The following is a 14,264-nucleotide window of genomic DNA, read 5'->3' on the forward strand; positions in this document are numbered from 1 at the left end:
AGCTTTAAATTGAATGATTTCTTGACTTAAGATTAAGAGTAAGAGTTTATTTAAGAGTAAAAAATTACAACTCTAGAATGTGCAATTTTGACCAAAACATGCAAATTCTGAGTTCTTAAATTTCACCAAACAACACCTGTAAAGTCAGTGAAAAGTCCTTGAATTTGATGTCCGAGAGAGTGGGGGAACCCTGATGAGATGGCTTTAAAAATAGATGAAATCATAAAAGTAAATGAAAAATGTGTGTATTTTCTTTACTGTCCCACACAGGATTCAGAAACAACTCTTACTACATAATCAGCAATTTATTGTAACCTATAACAGCAACTGCCTTGCAAGGCAAACATTTATTTTACAAAATGATCCTAGTGCTAGAACAGTAATTTACAAGACTGGAGGAGCGCTGGAGTGCATGTTGACAGTAGACCTTTAGGTGGATTGTAGTGCTGTAGTGTGGGAGGAGTCATATCTGCGAGGACTCCAGCCACAGTGAGGAGCTCTTGACTCGCGGCTGCTGGGAGTCCAGCTTCAGCAGTGCCGTCACAGCGCCCTCTATCTTCGACATCCACACTCTCTGGAAAACACACATCAAGGGCCGTCAGAGTGGGGAACATCCTCAGGTTTACTATCCAGCAGTGTGCAACTTGGTGGTTTTGCAGGTGCAACAGCTTGACTGCTTGGATACATTACTCACACAATGCTGGTTATTTTATTTTCATTCCTCTACATTTATAATGTCTGTTGATGTGAGTCAACAGCAATATCGGACTGGAGTAGTATCGGGTTGGTAAGCTCCAGGTTCTGCATGAATCTCAGTAATAACATTATCCTTGTCCAATGTCTTTCACAATTTGCCCCCCTTTATAGAAAGACTAACAAAATTGACCTTAGAGATGTGTGTAGGCAGAAATTAATGGGAATTTTACTATTTATAAACCTTGAACCTGACATGCAAAAGCTCCTAACTCCATGCCAGTTCAAAACTTCGTGCTCACATATGAAAAATGTACGAGGCATGAGAGTCAAGGTACATTTTCATAAACCAAATCCCAGGCAGATTATCAGTGAGATTCTGTGTCAGTAAGTAACTACCAGTGTCCAAAGCAAATTGAAATTGATGAGCAAGCGTTTACTGTGAAACCTTGTGTGGATACTATTCAGATACGAGAGGCTTTTGGATACATAACACATATCCATATGTCAAGATGCACATCCCTCTGGTACGCACATTATTATTATGCCAACAGAATGTCATCAGTGCTCTGCCAGCCCCCATCAGATATGGGCTGCAGCTGCATGCCTTTTGAAACTTCTCATGCAACCGAACAATCAAACAAATTCATCGTTTACCTTGACCGACTCTGACGGAGCTTGCAGGATGAATGCTCCTATGCACTGCTGGTAGCGGTTCTGGTGCATGATTATGAACGAGTGAGGCAGCCCCGATGCTGGAAAGGAAGGATACAACAACAACAACATAAATTCTTCTGAACATTACTGGATGTGAATATACAGACAGAAGTTTACAGCGTGGGGAAGAAAATCCACCATGATATATTGATTCTGTTATCTATTCTATTCACACACACAACTTATCCACTCACTGATATTTGGAGTTTTAGTCCAATGATTAATACGCAACCATTATCAATCATTACATCATCTAACTTAACAGTTAATAAACACTTTCAAAATGTGTCCTGTGAATAGAAAATGCTTGAGTGCTTGAACCCCAGTGGCCCTAACGAGAAACAATAACATCCCAACAAAGCCCAAGATACTACTAGTACTACTTGAGGCATTGAGCTGGTCGATGTTCTTGAGCTGGAGTCGGTCCAGAGAGAAGGGCTGGTCCAGAACCGTGAAGGTACAGCCTTCCTTCAGCAGCTGGTCCAGCTCCAGGTTCTGCGGCAGCCTCAGAGGATTCTGTTCTGGACCAGTGGACCGCTACCGGAGACAGGGGTGAACAAGTTATAAACGCTTGTCTTTGACATTAAGGGAGGAGACATCACCATCTGTATTGATCATAGTCCTTCAGGTCAAGGCTCAGAATGGGACGAGAGAGTGATGTACCTTTTTGTTTCTCTTTATCTTTGTGATCAGGAGGAATTCGTCAAACAGGAACAGACACACATCAATCAGCTTTGTGTTTTCTGGTAATGAACAAAAACGCCGGCGTGAGAGTGCGCTCAAATCTAAGGTCATGTTACCAACGACATACCACCAACGTGTATTTAGTGGTTTTATTTTACTAATATAAAATCCGCTTTCACTGGCACCAACCTGTGAGTACCAGTTTCCCCTCATGCAGGAGACTTCTATGAGAGATGAGATTCTCCAGAGTAACGGCCTTCAAGAGATGTTTCAAATTCTGTAAGTGAAAGGCAAAAGGAATCGGTCGATTTGAGTTAAGAAAAATAACATCTTTCACCATTTGATACGTGTAAATTGATCTGGAACAATCCGCCTCTGATGCTGACCTAACGGAGCTGATTACACATTGCATTGTAAAATCTTAACGCCTTGAAATAGCTCACTTTCTTTCCATTTCATGAAGGCTGTCATATCTGATTTCACATCCAGATAACTGATTGTGTCATCTTATCTGCACGCAAGGGTGTTGTATGATGACGAGTTTGTGCCAATCTGTAAATTTATGCTTTGCTCTGTACACAACAGCAACTGTCACGCACACACTCACACATACGCAAACGCACATGCACAGACACAGACCTCAGGAACGAAGGCGCGCTTGTCTCTCTCCCATACAGGCAGCCACACCAGGGCGTCTCTCAGCTGTTTCACCTTCTGGTAGTTATCCAGCCATTTGACCTTTCCCTCTAAATCACCTAGACACAGAGAGGAGAGGTGACTGACTGTCCGGGGAATCACTTGAATCAAGAGCGACAAAAACAGTCCAAAAACAAACAACCACTGATTGGAACGTGCTCTAAAAACTTACATCCAGTTAGTGCCAAAGGAAATTACTACTGAGTTTTGTATAGGGATCAAAATGTAAAGTACTAAGAATTAATAAGAATTTCCTTGTGTCATGTACTTGGGTCACAGTCATATGAACTCTATTTTCAAATGACAACCTGATTTTACTGTATTATGTTGATGTTTTACTGTATAGTGGTGGTTGTCTCTCTGGTAAACATGGGCGTGACGGAATCGTGAGAGATAAGACTGCGTTCAGATTTTACAATAAATATCCCCCACGCCCATAGGACATTGGCCTGTTCATCTTTGCCATGGCTACAATATTCCCTTGTCACTCCACCTCCCTGTGCAGCTGAGTCATTGTCTGTCACACCCTTTTAATGGTTATGGGAAAGAAATATCTGTGAGCCCATGCTGGCTGGTTTTGTAAAGTTATTTGTTTAATACAAGAAACTGACATTGAGGTTGCTGTTGCATATTTCCCACAGCCTATCCATCTAGTTACAGAGTAAACCGCCACAACAGGTCTGCAGGCACAGGCATGCTGTGAAGAATAAACGGTCAGGACTCCTGGCTGCCGGCCAAGGCTCGCTGCCTGTTTGCTCTAGACGACATGAATGGTGTCCCCTTGCTCGTGTTGACAGAGATAACCTTGCTTATATTTGCTTAAAAATCCCCATTGCAAAGGAATAACACTGCACGATAAGTCTTAATATATTTATAAAGCACCTGCTGACAAAGAAACCCTCGGGTCCTGATCACCTGATGACATTACTGGGACTTCTGTCACTTGAAACAAAGACGAGCGTTACGCTTGTCATCAGCAGCTGACTAGATCTGTTTGTTTGTATTGCCCAAAGTCATAGAACTAGCTGAGCAACAACATGCTTATTCATGCATCAGTGAGCATATTGAGTTGATAAGGAAGTAATGAAACGTTCAGCACACATCAATGATTTTATGCCAGTGAGAGCATTTTCTGCAGCTACGCATTTAACAGCTAAATGGGAGTGACAGGTTGAAAGATATATGGAGAGTAACTGTGAGGTAGGAGATGCAGTGCTAAGTAGTTAAGTATTCCCTCCATGATGCAGGGTGAAGCGGTGCATGCTGCTCACATATGGAAGTGTCCACTCGCTCCGCTATCACTTGCAGGCTTCTGGTCTCTTCCTCCGACTGACATCTCTTCGCAATGTTCCTCAACAAGAGCGGGTATCGCGTTAACCTCTGCAGCGGAGCCACCAGCAGATCGCGCAGCTGCAGCCTCCGACACTGCTCATTCCTTTCGCACCACTGGGAGAATGACGGGGGGGGGGGGGGGGGGAGAGAAAGAGTGAGAGAGGCAATGAGAGACACAGAGAAAGAGACAGAGAGAGAGAGAGAGAGAGAGCAGCGAGAGGTTAAAGGATAAGAGGGTCAGAGAGAGAGACAGGGTGAGAGAAGACTTGTCAGAAGGAAAAAGAGCGAGGTCAGAGGGGAAAGGATGAAAGAGCTTTTGAGGGAGCTTGTTAGAACAGAGAGAAGGGGGGGAGGGGGAGTTGAGGGGGGACTACGTGAAGAAAAATGACATCCAAGACCAACCCCCCCCCCCCCCCCCCCCCACCCCCCCCCCCCCCCCACCCCCCTAAACAAAACAATAGAATTAAGAATGTGGATGACAGAGAAAGTTACACAAGAGAGAATCTGCCACATTCCAATCCTTGGCAATCCCCGGTGACAGTGAACAGGTCGTGGCTGTTTAGGCAGCAATGTCACTGTGTGTTCTCTCTCATACTTGGCCCTGCGCTGCCTGCCGCGTTGTCAAGGTACACGCCGTCCTCGCCGCCACTCACACACACACACACACACATTAGCTGCTTAGTGAGTCCCTCTTGTACCTTCACATACGATCCAAAGTCCTCTCTGGGTTTCAGGCTGTCCAGATACACGAGAGCCGTGGAGTAGTTGAGGCAGTATTTCTGCAGACAGTGGCATATGCTCTCACGGAAAGCCTGCCAACACATAGGAGGATTTTACAAACACTGGGATACAGACTGCTGGGTCACATCAGCCGCTCCGCTGCAGATAAACAGATCGTAAAAGGCCAGCAGAGGAGACCTTATGTCATGCCGAGTACACACAGTAAAAATGTGAAGGAAAGTGGGAAAAGTAACCTGTGTGTGTAAGACTTATTCTGCGTTTGAATTATGATGACAAATATCAGTCCCATGTTCTTCAGCACCTGTGAGCTGCTGAAACGGTTTCTTTTATTTTGTGAGGAAATTTAGCCTGGGAAATCCAAATTGTTTGAAATCAAAGAACAAAGCACCTCATTGAGATTGTTGTTCATAGCAAGATCATTTTTTTTCTAACATAAAAAATGTGCCATTAATTTATGTGAGATCATTATAAGCCTAAAGTGAGGTCTTATAATGTGAGAGGAGTTGTGGGCTCAATCTCTTGCCACCTCATCCAGTCAAGGCCAAAGATTATTTTCAAAGTTACATGTCTTTTTCTCATGACTCATATCTGGATGAACCTGGACAGGCTCCTGTAGTTTGAGATGGGAAAAGACATAAACCTGACAACAAAGACTAGTGACATACAATGAGAGTTTGCAGTCTTAAGTGTGCAGAAAAAATGCAGACAAAAAAAACCAGAACACACAATATAATTACATTTCATGTACAAATTCATGTATCGGACTGTGGCATTCCACTAATATCCACTATAGCTTACATCATGCAGCCTGCTTTACCATCTATAGTCAGTGTAGATGCATTAACACAAGGATGCTCACATCCTATCCAGTGTGAACAAAAATGTGTAATAAGATTTTAATTCTATGATCATATGACAATCTCTGATTATGTTAAGAGGCTACATAACTGCGCCCGGTGGATCCAGACTTTGAATGTGTGATCCGTGCTCTTTGTCTTATCTTATCACATAGTGTGCACACCTCTCCAGCAGCATTCCCATACATTTTGAAAATTTCGCCTTTTAGTGTGAAATTAGCTCCCTTTGCCTCAGTCTTCTAATCAGTGGAGAGCTTTAAAAAATAAACAAATGTATCTTTTCTTCATTGCAATCCCACACCACAGCGCACGTGTAGAGCGGAGGCAGAGTCACTGTGTGTTTGTGTTTCATGTGTCCATGTGTGAGTCAGACTTGCCCTGCTCAGCAGCTCCAGCAGGGTGGGCCCCCCACCCTCTACAGGAATCTCCAAAGTGTCCTTGATGACACGTAGGAGGTTGTTCAGGAAGCCAAAGCTCACCTGCAGCAGAAAACGTAAAGTGTCAAGTGACACCACCAACTCTTTCACACTCACATTCCTCAGCCATGTTACTTTCAGTTTGTTAACGACTGTAGATGGCATAAAAGAGCGGAGTCCAGAAAAGACAGGTGTACTGTTTCACGTGAAGTCAAGCTATAGTTGCTGCATAGTGACAGACAAGACATTTGTTATTGTATTGTTATAATAATATTACCACTACAAAGTGTGTCATTTCTACTCTGCTGAGTGACCTTGCCAGCAGTGCAAATCTTCCATATATGATTGATTTGTTCCTTCCTTATTTTGCAGCAGCAGCAGCAACAACGATAATACTACTACTACTACTACTACTACTGATAATAATAATACAAAAGTAAACATCTCATCCCCCACAAATGATGTAGTCCTCCTCTGGGTCTATCAGTAAGAAATGTCACCTTGTTTTCCCTTATAATTGTATTGCAGTGTCATTTTGAAAATACAGTGGTGAGATGCATCATATCCCAAAGTTTAATCAAAATTTGATCAGCGGTGTCTGAGATATATTGCATGTGATGGATGGACAAATGAAGAAACAAGCTGGAGACTAAAACTGTATTCATATAGTACATGCAGGATTAGTCATGGTGCTTATCAGATAAAAAAGAGTTTTGCATTGGGGTTTATATGGGTCTGTTTTGCATCAGTTCTCACCAGGCAAAGCTCATTGAGGTTAGCAAACAGCCTCCAGGAGTCCACATCAGTCAGGCAGTTCCTCATCTGCAGATTAGTGAGCGTGGCCAAAAACACCTGAATGCCACAAAGAAGTCACACAGAGAAAAGAGTTATCTGTGGTGCTAGCATTAAGCATTCTAATCCACTACTGTACCGAATGGAAAGCGAAAAGAGACTTTTACAGGTGCCTTTTATCCGACAATTCAATGACGGGATGAACAGCACAAAGCAGCAGGTGTTGGGTTGCATTTGGGTTGGCCTAGCTATGTGTGGTCCTGTCTTTGTGTGTGTGTGTGTGTGTGTGTGTGTGTGTGTGTGTGTGTGTGTATGCATCTGTGTGCATTAGGAGGCTTTATAGAGTTAGTTACCTCCTTGAGAACCATGAGTTGATCCAGGAAGTAAACACACTCGCTGGTGAAGAGCTCCCAGATGGTCTCTTGTGTCTTGAAGCCCTGGGGGTCGGAGTCAGCCCTCAGCTGGGAGGACTGGTCTCGCAGGAACTCTGCCAGAGAGCAGTCCTGGGGACAGACACACACATTACTGGATTGGCAAGATGGCAAACAATTGAGAGAAGACACAAAAAGACAAAAAAGAACATCCTCTTTACACTTTGTGTTTGCTGGATGCAGATAATTGTATATCCTATAAATGTAAAGGTCCTACCACCATCCTGATGCACCTATGTGGTTGTTTAAGTGTTTATTTATGTGAGTGTTTATGGTTGGCCTCAGTTGTTACTGCCTAGAAAGTCTTGTTCTTACACAACTGGCAGCATTTAAATGTGCCAGCAGCTTTCCTGTTCCTCTCGTTTTGTAATTCCTGAGTCATTTGCTAACCATTCAGTTATGTTTAGATTGGAAATCAGGATAATTTTGTTGTCCATACTTTGGTTATGTTTGGATTAGAAGCTACAGTGCAATCCAAATAGTGCAACCATCATAATTTACATAACAAACAGCATGTATGCTTAAGGGCCTTTTCAGTCGTCAGTGTTCATTTCCCACCTTATGCTTCTGAAAGTCTGTGATTCTCCAGTCTTGAATCTGTGCTGTTGAGAGATATTTCTCAATATCTGATGCTGTGCATGTCAGCGTCTTCCCTTTAGTCTGAGCAGGGGGGAGAAGACACATTTTAGACAGGTTTTGGAAAAGGCCTTCCAGGTATGGCTGTGTGTTGGTCTAGGGAAAGTGAATCCATGTGTGAGTCATGTATTTGTGATTCTATTCAAACATTTGTCCATCTAACAGTCTAGCACGCTCAAAAACTAAATAAACAAGTTTGGCATTCCAAATGTTGACTAATTACAAAACCTGCAAGGGCCGAAAGGGAAAAGAGGAACCACATTAATCTGCTTTGAGAAGTGGGTCAGAGAACAATGTCCAAACCAACTGGCCTGCCCACTGCTAAGACAAAGTATTCCAAAACAAACCTCAAACACACGGGTGGCAGCCCGAACCACACAACAGTTACAAACAAACAAATAACACACCTACCGTACTACGTCTCAGAAAAGGCCACTTTGACTTCTTAGTATCTGTTAAAATCATAAGCAGAACATATTGATTAATCGACAAAGGCTCAAGTGAGAAAGTCTGCTGTAGAACAGATGGATTAGAAACAAACAAACAAAACAGTGTGTTGGAGTCTGGTGGACTCAAGGACAACTTACAGAAAGTGTAAGCTATTTCGTCATTTAAGCTTCTGAAAATCGGACTGGTTAAATTACACACAAAATAACAAAAAAAAATGTGTGCGCTACTTTTTGCCCTTTGAACATTGGACTGTGGAATTACATATTTTTGGCTTAGCACCACCAACTAAGAAATATTGGGAAGGCTCATCCTTCCAGGCATCAAGATACATGAGACTAAATACACTGGCTAAAGAATAATTGTATGCTGCTCAAATCAGTGACTCAGTTTCTAGAATGAAAATGATACCATGAAAATGTATCATATGAATAACAGTTTTACCAGAGAAGTTGGAACCGTTCAATACGTCAGCGGCTCCATTGGATACGAACAGGTCTCCTGGTGAAACATCCAATCCAGGAAGGCTGACAACCACAGAGCTCCGCCTCCTTTCCTGAAGCCTGCGGTCACAGAGGAAGAGCAGCTAAAGTGTTAACAGAGTCTTCCTCTTAAATCGTGGTTGGTTGCCAAGTGTTGTAAGATTCACACTACAGCAGCAGCACTGTTTCACAGTGTGGAAACAGACTAATTTCTGGAGAAATATCAGAGATGTGCACTTTTAAGACACGATTAAGATTCCAAAACATGACTTGAAACATCTAGTGTAAATACTTTTACTTCAAGACAAAACAGGAAATGACAGAATTCCTTTTACATGGTTGAAATACCATCTGCATTGTGCAAGCAATTGGCGATTAACACGAATAGCAGAAATTCTAAAGGATAAGTGTAATGTGTCTGGCTTAAGTGTGGATAGATGCTGATTAATGAATCACCCATTTGTCTGGTAGGAGGCAAGCTGTCAGTGTGTGCCGTCAGTGTGTGCCAGTTATAATCCTCCTGGTCTCCTTTCAGTTTCCAAGGCATGGCCAGGCTTAAGACCGGAAAAACACAGGTCTGCCTTTTAGCCTCGAGCAAAGCTCAAACAGTCACTACTCTCAAGTGTTTTGACTTGTCTCCTTGTGTTGTTGTTGACGGATTACTGTTCAAAGTAAAGTGCACATGAACATCTGTTGAAATTACAAATCAAGGAAACTGAGAAATGTAATCCAATTATGAAATGGAGTTGTTCCTGTTGTCCTGATATAAAATAAAATATCTTGATAGGGTATGGACTAATGAATGATGATGTTTCTTTTAAGAAGAAAAAAGATCACAACAAATCATATTTGAATGACCACTGTTTGAGTTCAACAATCAGTCCAATAGTGCTAAAGCTAAAAAGAGTCTTTTAAGTCTTTAGCACAAATAGAGTCAGCAGAAATTAGGTGAACGGCAACCAGACAGGCTGGTTTTGCTCTCAGCACTGACACTGATCGACTACTGTTCTGTGACCAGACCGAATACTTTCACTTCTAAATTTTTGAGGGAAGGAGCTCAGCGTGGCACTACATAGTAACAGAGAAAAGAGTCTCTAATAATGCAGGATTTTGCAGTGATGCAAAATCTGAAGAAACAGCATTGTTGTGAAGTGATGAAACTCAATTCACACCAATGATGCATTTTAACTGCAATGCATCAGGGTAGAGCAACAAACTTCCTGTCTGTTTGGTAAAGGTTATCAGGACCTGATCAGGCCATAAGGAAGCCTGGCTGAGAGACGAGGGCTAATGTCCCTGTTTATGATAACAATATAACAAACTGGAGCAGAAGTACAAGCAAGGGGAAGAACGGCTGTTCATTATGTTTCTGTCTACTATTATGTGTCAAAACTGTGGTTAGACTGAATGAGACGACTTTCTTCCTCTTACAGCTCTACAACAGCAGATAATGGCTCAACTGGATACTGGAGCTACATCTCTAATGTTCTGCTTATGCAATCTGCTCACATTATGTAAACCAACAGTAAATTGACTAACTTGCACTTACAAACCGCATGGCTGGAGGGCCAACGTGTACAACTGAAGGGTACACAAGTCTAGAGTTGAGCAGGGGTAACCCAGTACCTTTTTAACCAGGACACTTTTGTTGGACTCTGAATGTACCAACTGTTCTTTTCTCTCACTGCGAAGGCTGTGTTCCTTCTGGTAAACTGATACAACTCTCCCAGATCAATGTATAGGCAGGCAGCCACAAGCAGTGCTGAATCAACAGTAAAACAGACAATACTCAGCAGCACCTGAGCACTGTGGAGGATAGGTGGCTAATGGAACAGTAAGAAAGGCTCGAGGAGCTCCCCTAACCAGGCCGAGGCTTACTTGCAGTTCATTCCCTCGCATCCTCACAATGACATCCTGTTAGACTCAGGATGCTTTCTACGTGTCAGCCCCTCTGCCACGGAGCGCTTGTAAAAATGGTTGCTTTGTTCCCACACAACAAGAGAAATAATGATGCCCAAACACAAAACTGTCCCAACCAATGGCTTGCAAGGCCTGGTCACTGTAAGGAGCACAGTGTCAGGGTGTAATTACAGGGACAATAGCTGCCTAATTATCCAGTGAGGGGAAGAGCCCAGCAGCCCATTAGGAGGGGTGTGTGTGGCAGTAAGGGAAAACAGCCTTAATGAGGGTTTGTCTAGCCCATACATAACCATGGGACTCTCATAACTCAACCCACCCAGCTTATGCTCCATTAACAAAGAGGCAGCACAATGAATGCACAATGGGGCTCCCTAAACTCAAGGTCCAATCATCCTCACTCACAAGTGTCCATCAAGCACAGGCAAGGCCCTCTCGAGGCTAACTGACGATGTTTCAGTTCAAACCAATTTTTGCGTTAATGAAGCAATATGACACATTAGATGTTGTGAAACAGCAAAGAGCAATGGTTCATCATCCAAATTAGAGCTGGCTCAGGAGGATGAGGAAAAAAAAACATATTCAGGGTGTAGTGCAGTTTAGACCTTATCGGTTACAGGACAAATTTTACAGCACTCCTGATATGCAAAAATGTTCTCTCATGACATGGCAACTGAAAGCCAAGCCCTGCTATTTTTGGCCATGCCAAGGTGGCACACAGACAGTATGCAAAACACTCAAAGGCACACCTACCTATTATGACAATGCTCCTTCACCTGCAAAATGGAGAAGAAAATGCTGCATCAGTCGCTGGGAAAATGTTACACATTTCACTGCTTATCATTAACAAATACTACAGTAGATGCACTGAGATAGCTAACTTCTTCAATACTTCCTTGGAAATGAGATAGTGCTAAATAAGTTTCAGCATAAATTAAAACAAGTTGCTGGTCAGTTTATTTCCCACACTGAAAAGGCCTCTTATAACGCTCTTTAATTGGAAAAGCTATAAATTATACTTTTTGCATAGTCTTACTGTACACTCAGCACTGCATGAAGGGTGCACAGACCTCCTACCGCTACCAACACCACTATATCACTTTCAAAGACATTCAGACTTGAATCAGTGTTTTAAGTGGTCGCTTGGATTCAAAAGCCTCTGATATCTGAGGAGAATGTCGGGACTCTATTGAGAATGTGCTCGGTTGAATACCATGAGCTGATGAATAGATCTCCCCATTATCTTTTTCCATCGCTCACTGACCCCTCCATTATTGGGTGACTGCTGACTGCAGTGAATAGGGGCCCAAGGAGGGCACTTCCCAGGGCTCTCCAGGCTGTGGGTTTGGTCAGAGCTGTCAGTGCATGTAACTGCTGATTCATTTGCTGTCAAAAGCTTGCATTGTGAATGCCCACCACAGGAGGCAAGGTAGAATGAGGGAGAGAAGGAAGGAATGTGGAACTATTGACCATTTAATTTATAGGGTTTTGATAAAAAACCCATGTCACACTACCGCACATGACAGATATCTCATGTGGTTGATAGTGGTAAGAGGCTTAGGTAGCGACTAGGGAATCGAGTCAAATTCTGCCCTGCTATTGCCTTCATGCTTCAAGTTATTCAGTCATGCCTCAATTAAAATAACCCTTTGAAATACAAGTAAAAGCTCACCTCACTATCAGGAAATTCAAAATCTTTACTAACAGTATGATGTGCGCTCTGAGGTTCTTGTCTTACACAGGTGACACCGTTGTCAAAAGTCTTTGATCTATATGATCTGGTTCTCTGCTGGCCTGAGGATGAATTGGGCTGCTTATCACGATAGATCTCTCCATCAGAGAGGGGGCTTGCCGCAAGTGGAGACTTGAGTCTGTGTCCTGGGGATAAGGGACCGACGGGGCAAGGTTCCTCCTGTGTGCTCTCCATCCTGACAGGGTCCCGGGAATCCATCTGATGCGGGCGCCGGGTGCTCCTCATCCTTCTTAAGGTGGGAGACGTGGAGATGCGGCCAGGCGCCTGGCGGTCAAACTGAAACAAAGGTGCCACCAAGCTGTCAGCATCCACCAGAGATGTATGTCTCAGCTTGGAGTGTGTCCGTGCCAGATCTATGTGCATTATGACTGGGTTGCTGGTCTGCGTCTGCTTGTTCTCAGAGGGCCCGCAGTCCGTTTGTGTCTGTGCATTCGCCACACCTGTGGTGACATCTTCATTTTCTAGCCATTCAATGTAACTCCAGTCCAGGTTCTTTTCAACGTCTTGGTCTTTATCCTTTAGAATAACTTGTTTCAGTGTAGACATTTTGCCCTCAAAGGCATTATAGTGTAGAAAAGATCAGAAAACGTGTGGTCTAATGATCCGGTTTCTTTGCCCCAGTTGAGTTGAGGTCAGATGATAATCCTGCTGCATTCCAACAGTTTTCACACCATTCACCTCTCAGGTTTCTGGGGAAAAAAAGTAGAATATGTATCAATACCCACAGGCAAAAAAAAAAGCAGGTTGGGTGCTCACTGGTGTCCTAATCTTCTAATCTTCTAATAGGGGATTTGATCAGACTTTAGATCACGTTTTGAGACATAGTTGGTAGTAAAATAACTTGTTGTGGGTGTAGTTCCGTTTATATTAAAATATCTGCGTGGGGAAGAGAGGTTGGCAAATCAACAGTTAAGATTTTTTCATTTAAAAAAACAAAGGAACAATGATGCTACAGTGCACACTGCATATTACAGAGTAACCATAGTTTGTCAACAGTCTTGACAGTATGGTGTGGGAAACAAAGAACCAAAAGCAGAGTACGAGACCATGATGCACCTGATTCAAGTTCCTCTGTCTCAGTGAGTCTACTGTTGTCGGGCCCTATGTTTGTATACTTAACTTGCCATATATACTATCCTGAAACGACTATCGCCGTGTAACAACAAATACAAGTTAATTGTAGCCTATTGTTTATGCAAAGCCGCGCGAGCTGCTGTACTCCCCACACCCACGAGGTAGTAAAGGTGAAAGGAAGAAAACAATATCCTTAACTTTCCAGGCTAACTTAAACCCAAGCACAGATATCACATGTCTGAAAATAGAAACCAGACGAGTTTGAAATGAGTTAATTAAATGTAAGACGTTTCTGTTTACTTACAGCACATCTTGGGCTTAGCGACGACTGGTAGAGCGTGACCGCGGCTGGCTGGGAGAGTGCTGGTGGTGTTGAAGGCGAACGGAGCGGGGACAAAGCTCAAAGAGATTTGGGGAACAAATCTCGGACGGACGTGACTATTCCGCAGTCTAGTGGTCTAATAACAAACCATAAGAGCGAAGGCTGCAACTGGTCGCCAAGCAGATCTGTCGGGTGTGGAGTGAATGTGGGATTGAAGCCTTTCATTGCTTGTCCGGGGCTGGGTTGAAAGGTGCGCCTGGGAACATCAGTAACG

General features: G+C 43.2%; 1 protein-coding gene across 3 annotated transcripts; it reads right to left on the reverse strand.

Moving 5' to 3' along the window:
• Nucleotides 1-290: 290 nt before the first annotated feature.
• Nucleotides 291-14,264, reverse strand: plekhg7 (pleckstrin homology domain containing, family G (with RhoGef domain) member 7). Of its 3 annotated transcripts, none has more exons than XM_078283165.1 (17): nt 13,973-14,264; nt 12,580-13,283; nt 11,595-11,617; nt 8,887-9,005; nt 8,407-8,447; nt 7,918-8,019; nt 7,282-7,431; nt 6,893-6,988; nt 6,098-6,199; nt 4,821-4,934; nt 4,062-4,236; nt 2,734-2,849; nt 2,284-2,371; nt 2,074-2,153; nt 1,794-1,947; nt 1,351-1,448; nt 291-574 (listed from the first exon to the last, which is right to left on the reverse strand). In XM_078283165.1, exons 2-17 carry the CDS (start codon nt 13,138-13,140, stop codon nt 464-466), a joined length of 2,130 nt encoding a protein of 709 aa, XP_078139291.1. In that variant the 5' UTR covers nt 13,141-13,283; nt 13,973-14,264; the 3' UTR covers nt 291-463. The 3 variants fall into 3 exon arrangements, with proteins under 3 accessions (XP_078139291.1, XP_078139290.1, XP_071772791.2); XM_078283164.1 differs by having other exon boundaries at nt 12,547-13,283; XM_071916690.2 differs by having other exon boundaries at nt 12,514-13,283.

This window comes from Centroberyx gerrardi, chromosome 4 (genome assembly GCF_048128805.1).
Source record: "Centroberyx gerrardi isolate f3 chromosome 4, fCenGer3.hap1.cur.20231027, whole genome shotgun sequence".
In the NCBI taxonomy this organism is placed as follows: Eukaryota; Metazoa; Chordata; class Actinopteri; order Beryciformes; family Berycidae; genus Centroberyx; species Centroberyx gerrardi.

Excerpts from the sequence above, each read along its gene's own strand:
- plekhg7 (XM_071916690.2), bottom strand. The coding sequence starts at position 13,140 with ATGTCTACACTGAAACAAGTTATTCTAAAGGATAAAGACCAAGACGTT. Across the intron at positions 6,989-7,281 it reads AACTCATGGTTCTCAAGGAG|GTGTTTTTGGCCACGCTCAC; the intron begins GTAACTAACTCT and ends TGTGGCATTCAG. Across the intron at positions 4,237-4,820 it reads ACTTTGGATCGTATGTGAAG|TGGTGCGAAAGGAATGAGCA; the intron begins GTACAAGAGGGA and ends TCATTCTCCCAG.